At 42.9% G+C, this 11,861-nt stretch overlaps 1 protein-coding gene across 1 annotated transcript; it reads right to left on the bottom strand.

Moving 5' to 3' along the window:
• Positions 1 to 901: 901 nt before the first annotated feature.
• LOC120436273 lies at positions 902 to 10,580 on the bottom strand. Its single transcript, XM_039607025.1, has 6 exons — positions 10,495 to 10,580; positions 4,550 to 4,702; positions 3,087 to 3,212; positions 2,828 to 2,994; positions 1,151 to 1,238; positions 902 to 981 (listed from the first exon to the last, which is right to left on the bottom strand). Exons 1-6 carry the CDS (start codon positions 10,544 to 10,546, stop codon positions 902 to 904), a joined length of 666 nt encoding a protein of 221 aa, XP_039462959.1. The 5' UTR covers positions 10,547 to 10,580.
• Between the last annotated feature and the right edge of the window lie 1,281 nt (positions 10,581 to 11,861).

Here is an 11,861-nt window from a genome sequence, read left to right as displayed (position 1 = left end):
AAAAAACAATAAGTAAGATGTTACTATGTTAACGAAGCTCAATAAATGTATAAAGTCATATTAATTATAATGAAAAGTTTTATTATATTTTTCTCCTGATTTTACAAACATGATACTTCTGGAACTTTATCTGTACAACACATTCATAATCTGACTGATTTAAAAAAACAAACATGTAATATGTAATATATATATATATATATATATATATATATATATATATATATATATATATATATATATATATATATATATATATATATATATATATATATATATATATATATATATATTATTATTTTTCTTAATAAACTTTCCCAGTGTACAAATTTGTGACTTTAATCTGTAAATTTAAGGTTGTTGTTTTGTTTTGGTTTGGTTTTTTTGCCCATAGTGATTTTCGTTTTTTTCCCTAATAGAAATACTTCTGACTATATATTGTTTTATTTATTACTACAATTTGTTACACATAATATATACATATATTTTTCTTTTCTTTTTTTTTTTTTTTTTTGTCCTCTGAAGCCTCCATATTATTGTCTTCCTGTGTTTCCAGGATCAGTTAAGGCAGACATTTGGCTGGTGGCTTATGCAACACCAACTCTTCTTCATCCTCATCGTCACAGTTTGATCCAGCACTGCTCTATCTCACAGTGTTGGTGGTGGAGGAGCGATGTCTTCAGGTCCTGTGGGTACAACAACTTTTTACGTGGACAAGAAGAAAAAGACACCAGTTAGAGCAGGGGTACGTTACAGAGCAAAGCTGAATCACAAAGAACTAAAGTAAAATAAAATGAAGTCCATCTGATTATAGCTAAATAAAATTAATAAGTGAAAAACAAATAAACAGTACAATAAAATAATGCTGATAAACTTGTACAGAGTAATCTTTTGTGGATTCTTACCAGCATTTGCAACAATTAAGGCCAAACAGGAACACCACAATCCCTACAAATGGTAAGCTCAGTAAAGCCCGATTCCCTAAGAAAATATAAAAAGATTAAATTAAGTTTACACGAACAATCTGTTCCAGTCTTTACATGTGAAAATGTATCAGTAATTAATAGATACACTACCACAGTCTCTGTTGTTTTAGTAATATAAAATTTAATATTTTACTTATATATAATTTGTTGAGCTGATAACTCACTGATTAAGAGTGGATTCAGGATTTTTTCACTGTATTCATGGCTGACTGGGTTTTCCAGCTGACAGCTTATCAAACGCTCTCTGTTTTCCTACAAATGATAAGAAAAAAGGGGCTAATGAACTCACACACACACACACACACACACACACACACACACACACACACACACACACACACACACACACACAGCATTTTAAATAGATAACAGAGTTCCTTTTTATTGTTTAACTTTTTTTTAAGCACATATTGAATTTTACCATTTCCCAATGACTGAATTTTTGTTTTTTTACAGTGGGGCTCAGGGGTGCCAGAATACACTGAAGCGAGATCGATCAACTGGAGACCAGAAAAACAAACGACGGAGGCACCAGACAAGTGCAATCAAACGATGAGTTTATTAGCACAGGAGAGGAAACATCAGCATATGTCTTCCTCTGACAAAAATACAATGGATGCGGGTTTTATAGCATAGAAAATTAACGCCCACACATACACGTCAAATACAGGTCAAAAATACGTCGTTTACAGACAAGAGTACATCATGTACATCTTAATAACTATAAACAGACATATAACTTCTCTTTTCTATAACACCTGCCTTTTAAGGTAATAAACTTCAAGCTTCAGGGTCTCTAAGGGCTAATAATGGACCCTCGTCATCAATCACTAAGTAGACAAAATTGGCGCAGGTCTCAAAGAAAAGCAGAAGACACTTGGGCCTTCGCTCAGGCCTGTTGCTAGATTTATGTGTATTGTAAGCATGCATGCAATTAACCTGCTATGTTCTCATCTTCCCTCAACATGTATCACCTGGACACTCTCACCAGTGAAGCTTAAAACCCTCTTGGATGGAACATCAACTCTAAACAAGCACAGATATGCAATGTGTATAAAATGAACTAAACCTGTGAATAGAAAGGTCAATGTGATGACAAACATATTCAATATGAACCCTGTAAGAAATATTACTGATAAAATAATACTGTAAAACATGTTATTAATGCATTTATCATAAGGCAGATTATATGGCTATTTTTGGATGTGCCAACATCAGTGTAATCCTTGTGAATTTTCATTAGTGCTGTCATGAGAGTTGCAGAAAGAAGAGCCAAATACAGACTCCAAAAACAGGCAAGTGTAAAAGCCAAATTTATCAAATTTCTCTTTTAAGCTCTTTCTGCTTCCAGCTATTTGTGCGCTCACAAAAAAGGGACATTTCACACATCAAGAGACACTTTTAGAGCACAAAGGGATCCCTATGAGAGATCACTATCAGATGATGATTATTTTTTTAATCGCTGCTGTTTGTTTCTCAAATGAAGGCTGCACACTGGAGGTCTGAAAATCTGGATAACTCTTCTGAATACAGTGTACAAAATTCAGCATTTAAGCTGTTATCTTCTTTGGTCTATAAGTGTTGCCATGTACAACACAGTATATGTGTAATAAACTGAAGCTTTTACTTGACTTTTGGTCACTTTTGGTCTTTAAATAATGAAGAAAAAGCAAACAGGTTCTTTATATATTGTGTAAAGGCCAAATGCACATAAAGCTACGATAAAATGTCTTGAAAGTATTTAGATCAAAACAAAGTTTTGGATTCATTAGGTTTGGATAAAATGATAAAAATAACCAACAGAGCTGTCGTGTGATTCAGTAATCAGATCCTGTTTATACCTGTGTGATGTTGAACTGATTGGTTGGAGACTGTTTCACCATATCACCAGTCACCCAGTAATAGGTGATCGGTTTGGCGTCGTCTGTGACGTTGGGTTCACAAGTGAGAATACAGTAGGTCATCTCAGGGTTGCACCATGTGGACACAGTGGGATTAGGGACAGTGGCTGGTAGAAAAGGAGAAACCAACAAGGATTTAACGTAAAATCAGGTGAACTAGTCCGTGCTAGCTAGAGTATGAATTCCTCCTCCCACTTACTGATAACAATGATTTCTGTTGTGCTCATGACTTCATCATTAATCTCCACCGTGTAGCTGCCGCTGTCGTTTAGAGCCAGGTTTGAGATCGTCAGGACCCCAGTGGAGGTATCCACCTCACAGCCATCTAAAAGTATGAAGCAAAGGTATCATCGTGGATCATTTCAATATGTTAGCACAGAAATTCCCTTAAACTTAAACATCGTTTAAGGTGCTAACCAGTAGATGAAATTTACATCACTGGAATCCAAGAGTTATTTAAAGGTTAATACCTCATAACACTTTAAATATCCCCTAAAAATCTACTTAGCTTGTTCATGAAGGCTTAAGTTACACAGTCCTTGCAACCTCTGGTTGCTATCGAAAGATATTTATTCTCTGGCCAGTTGGTGAGTGTTTGCTGAAGGTCCCGGGATGTCCCGGGGTGAATACTCACAAAGAGGGTGCTTCACCACAAACCTCCTGGTGCCAGCAAATTAATTCTGTCCATCTGGGTGTAGCAATTACAGTGGCTGAAACATTCACTCTCTCATCCAAGTGACTTCTTCAGGTCTTTTTCAGTGAAGTCACCGAAAAAGAGCGAAGAAGTCACTTGGATGAGAGACTTCTTTCGAAAAAACTTCCACTCACTGAATATGTTATGTTCAGATGAACAGAATCAACTTGCTGGGATTTTCTTACCTGGATGATTAAGCAGGCATCAAGACTGCTTGTGATTGCACACATCACATTGACGTGGAAACCAGTAGTTTGCATAAAGGCGGTGAATTGTCTGTGTGACTTAAGATGTAACTAACTTGCCAACTAACCAGTGAGTGGAAGTCAAAGTTGAAAAAATGCAGATACTTTTCTGCCTTACCTGCGAAATCAGCATGTTTCAAAACCTGCAACTTTTACTTTGAAGGCAAACGAGCTCTGTTTCCAGTTTGTGTCACACTTTTGAGTTTTACATCTGTTTGAGAGCAGATGGCGCATGTCGGCAGACAAGTCTGCATCTTTGAAAGTAGAAATTAAAAATTCCAATTACAAACTACTGCTCATTACCAAACCAATTGCAAGGAGGTTTTCAGTGGAGCACCAAATACGTCTTTGCAACCAATTTCACCTTTCTACAGTCAGCAACTTCCCACAACTACTTGCCACCCAATCAGTCAGAGAAAACACATTTTTCCCTGGCAACCGATGGTTGTCAGGCAGTCATCAACTAGTCTCTAGGTCTGCGTAAATGTGTCCCTTAAAATATTATTTAAGCAAAGGTTTAAGTTTATTTAAAGGTCGTCAGTACCAAAACCTTCATGTTTGGTGTATTTTCAAGGGTTAAATTAAAGGGAAAATGTAAGGATACTTTTAGGCTTCATAGTTTTACAATGAGAGTCAAGACTTTTTTTCTAAATATGCTACATATAAACATTAAAAATGTGTAATCTGTGTATGTATATGGATTTAAATCTTGAGTGAATGTACCTCGGAAGTGCCAGGAAGTGTAAGGTTCTCGTCTGGACCACTCCAGAGCAATGTCCTGATCATGTGTCCACTTGATCCTGGTGATGGAAGCAGGCGCAGAGCCTGGTGTGAGGACGACTTTGTCACCCACTTTCTTGTAGACGCCTTCTTTCTCTGCAAAATCAACATGTTAAGAGTTTCACATTCAATTCTTTAAATGCACTATTGCTTTAATTTACAGTTTGGTCTTATGCAATGTAGACATCCAGGTTGTGGGGGCAGCAGTATAAGTGTAGATGCTCAGACCTCCCTCTTCTCATCCACCTCCTCCAAGTCTTTTGAAAATACACCGAGGCATTTCCAAGCAAACTGAGAATTGTAACCTCTGCAGGATGTCTACTCTGAGATCTTCTCCGTTTGTATCTGTGGTTATATTCTTTTGGTCACTACCCACAGCTCATGGTCATAGGTGAAAGCATGGCTCGACCGGCCCTCAGCAACAAACCTTCATCGCAGTGTTAGCAGGAGATAATGCAGAGAATAGAATCACATCATCTGCAAACAGCAGAGATGAGATCCTGAGACCACCTAACATGATCTGCTCCATCCCTCGGCTGTGCCTAGAAATTACTTCCAGAATCAGTGACAAAGGGTAGCCTGGGTGGAGTCCAACACTTGTGAGCCAAGCTCTAACTGTTGATCAGGGACCAAAAAGCCCGTAACAAAAAAAGCCACTCCTGGGCGTCCCCACACAATACCCTGACAACTGTAGTAGAATGTTGAAGTGCACAAAACACATGTCAACCGGTTGATCAATTCCTCTTCAATCTGATTTGACTCTCATCTCCAGCACCCTGACATAAACCTTTCCAAGGAGAGGTTAAGAAGCACGATACTCCTGGAGTTGGAAGTCAGCACTGAGCAGCTTCCCCTACCCGAATCTTTGCTTCAACACCACCCTTAAGTCTGGTTCCATGGCCAAACTCACCTCCTACCAGGAGGCTGTCTGTCAGCCACCTCCAGAGTTTCATGGGCCAGAAAAGCTGGATAGGACTCCTTCTTCAGCTTGACAGAACTCTTTACTTCTCGTTTGGGGTTTCTGCCATGGTAGACGCCGACCACTGCATGAACCATTCTGACTCAGTGTCCCCAGCTTCCCCAGAACACTTTCAAAACTCTGACTGCTCTATTTTAATTTCCTTTTTTATTTTTAGCATTCCTATTACGTGTTCTTGACTCTAGTCAGCTGTGGGAGGAATTTCAGCAAATTTAATTTACTGTATAAGAAAAGGCAAATTTATACTACTTACAGTACTTATTGATCACACTAAATAGCTTAAGCAGCAGATCCACTGTAACTATTTATAACTTTATAGACATGAATTCCATGTGCAAAACAAAATGTATAAACATTCATCTTGATGCTAAAAAAATGATACATCAGCCTTTTACAACATTGTACTTTTATGTGATGAATCATTTATTACATCAGTAGTAAATGAAGTGAAATGTACAATACTTTGCACTGAAATCTAAGTGAACATGCTTGTGAAAAAGATCCTATTTTACAGCATAACACTGATTACCATCGAAGCACAACAAGGATTTCCTTAGTGAAGTGAACCATTCACCACAGTCACAGGTTTCTGTCTTTAACAGTCTCAGCGTTTTTTCTTTCCTTGTTTGTATACATGGATTTCTCCAAAACATGTGTCAGTCTTGATTACTGATAGATTGTTATACTGTAGTATGGAGCCTTATTTACAGTTGTGCAGCACTGGTTTGTCTCGTTGTTTCACAGAATTATGTTACCAAGATGTGATGGTAGCAAAAGTGGCCATTAGGGGTCACTGTGGAGTTGGCTGTCGGACTGTTAGAAAACTTGTTAAGTTGCTTCAAACCTTTCAGTGTTTCACAATGTCATCACTAATTTTAAATATACTAATACAATTATAAGTGGTAGGTTACATCACAAATACTTTATGTTATTATTATTACTTTTATTCAGGTTTGTAGCTTAACAGCACATTAAAATAATTAATTTTATTCATGAACACTTGTTTGTATAGCAGTGTTATTGTTATTGTGTATTTTTAAAACTTAATGCAGCACAGGCGAAGCCTCGGGCAACCGGGCAGACTCAAAACAAAGGTATGCACAGTACAGCTTACAGGACGTTAACATAGTATTCTGGATAGTAAACATATAATATGAGACTGATGACAAGAAGGAGAAAACACACTTATACATAAACACATCACACCAATAAAAAATGGTTCTTTGGTTAAGTTAGGCACAAACTGTGTTGAACATGCAGTACTTTCTGGTTCTGGTTTATATTCAACCTCTCCGTGAATCGCTACCTTATCGTGGTGGAGGGGTTTGTGTGTCACAGGGATCCCAGGGGCTATGTTGTCTGGGGGCTTTTGCCCCCTGGTAGGGTCTCCCATGGCAAATTGGTCCTGGGTGAGGGACCAGACAAAGAGCGATTCAGAAGACCCGTATGAAAAGAACATCGAGGGAACAGTTTACCCTGCCCGGGATAGGGTTACCGGGGCCCCGCCCTGAGCCAGGCCCGGGAGGGTGCCCGAGGGCGGCGTCTGGTGGCGGGCCTTAGTCCATGGGGCCCGGCCGGGCACAGCCCGAAGAGGAGACATGGGCCCATCCTCCCGCAGGCCCACCACCCGCAGGGGAGGCGCCATAGGGGTCGGGTGCAATGTGTGTCGGGCGGCGGCCAGGAGCGGAGGCCCTGGCGGACCGATCCCGGCTGCCAAGACTGGCAATAGGGACATGGAATGTCACCTCTCTGGTGGGGAAGGAGCCTGAGTTAGTGCGTGAGGTTGAGAAGTACCGGCTAGATATAGTCGGGCTCACCTCACGCATGGCTTGGGCTCTGGAACTAGTCTCCTGGAGAGGGGCTGGACTCTGTCTCAGTCTGGAGTTGCCCCTGGTGAGAGGCGGCGGGCTGGGGTGGGTATTCTAATATCCCCCCGGCTTGCTGCCGGTACGTTGGGGTTTTTCCCGGTGGATGAGAGGGTTTGTTCCCTGCGCCTCAGGGTCAGGGAACGGGTCCTGACTGTCATCTGCGCTTATGCGCCCGAGTGGCAGTTCAGAGTACCCAGCCTTCTTAGAGTCCCTGGGGGTGCTGGAAGGTGCCCCACCTGGAGACTCTGTTGTCCTACTGGGAGACTTCAATGCTCACGTGGGTAACGACAGCGAGACCTGAGGCGTGATTGGGAGGAACGGCCTCCCTGATCTGAACCCGAGTGGTGTTTTGTTATTGGACTTCTGTGCAAATCACAGTTTGGCCATAACGAACACCTTGTTCAAACATAAGAGTGTCCATAAGTGCACGTGGCACCAGGATGCTCTAGGCCGCAGGTCGATGATCGATTTTGTAATCGTATCACCAGACCTGCGACCATATGTTCTGGACACTCGGGTAAAGAGAGGGGCTGAGCTGTCAACTGATCACCACCTGGTGGTGAGTTGGATCAGGTGGCGGGGAGGACGCTGGACAGACCCGGTGCACCTAAACGCGTGTAGTGAGGGTGTGCTGGGAACGTCTAGCAGAGGCCCCAGTCCGCGAGATCTTCAACGCACACCTCCGGCAGAGCTTCAACAACATTCCGAGGGAGACTGGGGACATTGAGTCCGAATGGACCATGTTCAGCGTCTCCATTGCCGGGTTGCTGCATTGAGCTGCGGCCGCAAGGTGGTTGGTGCCTGCCGTGGTGGTAATCCCCAACCAAATGGTGGACACCAGAGGTGAAGGGGCCACCAGGCTGAAGAAGGAGTCCTATCGGGCTTGGTTAGCCTGTGGGACTCCAGAGGCAGCTGACAGGTATCGACAGGCCAAGCGGAATGCGGCTCAGGCAGTGGCTGAAGCAAAAACTCGGGTGTGGGAGGAGTTCGGAGAGGCCATGGAAAAGACTTTCGGACTGCCTCGAAGAGATTCTGGCAAACCGTCAGGCGTCTCAGGAGGGAAAGCGGTGCTCTACCTGCACTGTGTATAGTGCTGGCGGTGCGCTGCTGACGCCGACTGAGAAAATTGTCAGACGGTGGAAGGAATACTGAGGACCTCCTTAATCCCACTGACACGCCTTCCGAGGAGGAAGCAGAGTCTGGGGATGAGGGAATGACCCGCCAATTTCTGGGGTCGAGGTCACTGAGGCAGTTAAACAACTCCTCGGTGGCAGAGCCCCTGGTGTTGATGAGGTCCGCCCGAGTTCCTGAAGGCTCTGGACGTTGTAGGGCTGTCCTGGTTGACACGCCTCTACAATGTTGCGTGGAGATCAGGGGCAGTACCCTGGACTGGCAGACCGGGGTGGTGGTCCCCATCTTTAAGAAGGGAGACCGGAGGTGTGTTCCAACTATAGGGGATCACACTCCTCAGCCTCCCCGGAAAAGTCTATGCCAGGGTGCTGGAAAGGAGAGTTCGTCCGTTAGTCGAACCTCGGATACAGGAGGAACAATGCGGTTTTCGTCCTGGTCGCGGAACACTGGACCAGCTCTTTATCCTCTCGAGGATACTTGAGGGTGCATGGGAGTTTGCCCAACCAGTCTACATGTGTTTTGTGGACTTGGAGAAGGCATTCGACCGTGTCCCTCGGGTGTCCTGTGGGAGGTGTTGCGGGAGTATGGGGTGTCTGGCCCACTGTTACGGGCCATTCGATCCCTATACAACCGTTGCAAGAGTTTGGTTCGCATTGCCGGCAATAAGTCGGACTTGTTTCCGGTGGGTGATGGGCTCCGCCAGGGCTGCCCTTTGTCACCGATTCTGTTCATAATTTTTATGGACAGGATTTCTAGGCGCAGCCAAGTGGCGGAGGGCTTTCACTTGGTGGCCTCAGAATCTCATCTCTGCTTTTTGCGGATGATGTGGTTCTGATGGCTTCATCGGTGGGGGCCTCCAGCTCGCACTGGAACGGTTCGCAGCCGAGTGTGAAGCAGCGGGAATGAGGATCAGCACCTCCAAATCTGAGGCCATGGTTCTCAGCCGGAAAAGGGTGGAGTGCCCACTCCGGGTCGGGGATGAGTTCCTGCCCCAAGTGGAGGAGTTCAAGTATCTCGGGGTCTTGTTCGCGAGTGATGGGAGAAGAGAGCCGGAGATCGACAGACGGATTGGTGCTGCGGCTGCAGTGATGCGGACGCTGCACCGGTCCGTCGTGGTGAAGAGGGAGCTGAGTGTAAAAGCGAAGCTCTCAATTTACCGGTCGATCTACGTCCCGACCCTCACCTATGGCCACGAGCTGTGGGTAGTGACCGAAAGAACGAGATCGCGGGTACAAGCGGCAGAAATGAGCTTCCTCCGAAGGGTGGCTGGCCTCCCTTAGAGATAGGGTGAGAGGTTCGGCCATCCGGGAGGGGCTCAGAGTAGAGCCGCTGCTCCTCCACATCGAAAGGAGCCAGTTGAGGTGGTTCGGGCATCTGACAAGGATGCCCCTGGGCGCCTCCTGGGTGAGGTGTTCGGGCATGTCCCACCGGGGGAGGCCCAGGGCAGACCCAGGACGCGCTGGAGAGATTATATCTCGGCTGGCCTGGGAACGCCTTGGTGTTCCCCCGGATGAGCTGGAGGAGGTGGCTGGGGAGAGGGAGGTCTGGGCTTCTCTGCTTAGGCTGCTGCCCCCGCGACCCGACTTCGGATAAAGCGGATGAGGATGGATGGATGGTTTATATTCAATAAATATGTCATTTGTCACTTCATTTGTTGTACCTGTAGCATTTTTTATATGTATGGCAGCCAATCCCGTGGTTGTGGTTGGTTGCCAAAAGTGCACAGTATGACTTTAATCATGAATACAAACATTATATATAAACATTTTATATTTTTGTTTGCTTACCTGAAACTTTCAGTTTGTACCAGTGGGACTGTTTCACTTTAGAGTGAAAAGTACACCAACCCGTCCCAGTCCTGTTTTTTCTAATTATCTATCAAACTTCCACACAGAGTATCCAAAACTCACCTGAGTTACCACCCAGCGTCTTCAAAGCCACCACCAGAATCATAAAACCCATACTACAGTAGTCAGAGAAGAATTACATGTGATAAGTTGTGCAGCCCTTACCCTCAGTCCTGTAACTGATAAAAGCATGAAATCAATTAAACAAGAAGCATGACATGACAGCTCCGATAAATCTCAATAATTTTATTGTCTTTGTTCTCATGATTTTACAAATATGATACTCGCCTCCAACAACAGTGCAGATAATCACAATTGAGCTCTTTTGGAAAAATAATGAAGTTATGCACATTCACATCTACAAATACATGAAAAAAGGGGTTAAAAATGTCTGTTTTCTCCCGTATGGAAAAGATATATATAAATCTTAGAAAGTTTGTATCTGTCTTGTGTTAAACTTGTATGAAAAGCATACAAGAGTGAAAACAGATATAAGATCCCTTGAAAAATTATATAAATGAAACTTGTATGTTTTGGATACTTACTAAAACAATATATGAAAGTAATGAGAAAGTGGCCCCTTTCATGAGTAAATCATGTAAGCCTTATATGATTCACTATATGAAGTAGGCCACATCTTATGCAACTCTCTTATAAGTTTTTACTATTTCTTTTCCATATGGGCTACCACAGACCAAATAAAGCCCTTTTCTTGTACCTAAAGAATACATCACACGTGTCTGATCTTTGGCATACTAGCATCAATCATCTGTAAGTCTTTATATTATTTTCTTCTACAGTTAAAGTCTGAACATTGAGCATGGAGCCACTGCTGCCATGTTGTTAGTGTGTAAAGAAAATAAACATCTGTAAAAGTAGTCTTAATGTGTTCCAGTTCACCATCAGCTTCACAGAAGAGGAAATTTCTGAAATATTCAAGGTATTCCAAGGGTTGGAAAAATCATTTGAATTATAAGAAATGTAAGGTATTAAAGTTGTTACTTACAAAAACTCTACATGTGAAGGTGTTCTGCCTTTTGGATGTAATGATCAACAATAGATCAGACAGCATTTTGTACCCTTAACATGATTAAAACTCAGCACGGGATCAAATATTTCTTTCCCACACTAACACAACATGTGTGATATCAGTCTGCCCTGATTCACAATAATATACATGGCACATAATAACTTTTTTGTGTGTGTTTGCACAATAGGATCCTTTATTTTTATAACCAACCTACCATTAGAACTAGTAACAACAACAGAGAATGCTGTCACGGTTGACATGATTTAATCATGACATAGGTTACACATTCCACCTACCAGTGAATTTTTAGGACACACCTATTTTTGAACTGTGCCTGCGTTTTGCTCCCAGCTACATACCTGTAAAGTTAATCTTAACTGCATCCTGTTTTTATTTGTAT

The sequence above is a fragment of the Oreochromis aureus genome, linkage group 23 (genome assembly GCF_013358895.1).
Source record: "Oreochromis aureus strain Israel breed Guangdong linkage group 23, ZZ_aureus, whole genome shotgun sequence".
Taxonomy (NCBI): Eukaryota; Metazoa; Chordata; class Actinopteri; order Cichliformes; family Cichlidae; genus Oreochromis; species Oreochromis aureus.
This window is presented reverse-complemented; position numbering and strand designations above follow the sequence as displayed.

Bases quoted from the DNA above. Each gene is read 5' to 3' on its own strand.
- LOC120436273 (XM_039607025.1), bottom strand. From the start codon at position 10,546: ATGGGTTTTATGATTCTGGTGGTGGCTTTGAAGACGCTGGGTGGTAAC. The intron at 1,239-2,827 runs GTATAAACAGGA...TATCATTTGTAG, and splicing joins ATCAGTTCAACATCACACAG to GAAAACAGAGAGCGTTTGAT. The intron at 982-1,150 runs GTGAGTTATCAG...ATATTTTCTTAG, and splicing joins CCTGAATCCACTCTTAATCA to GGAATCGGGCTTTACTGAGC.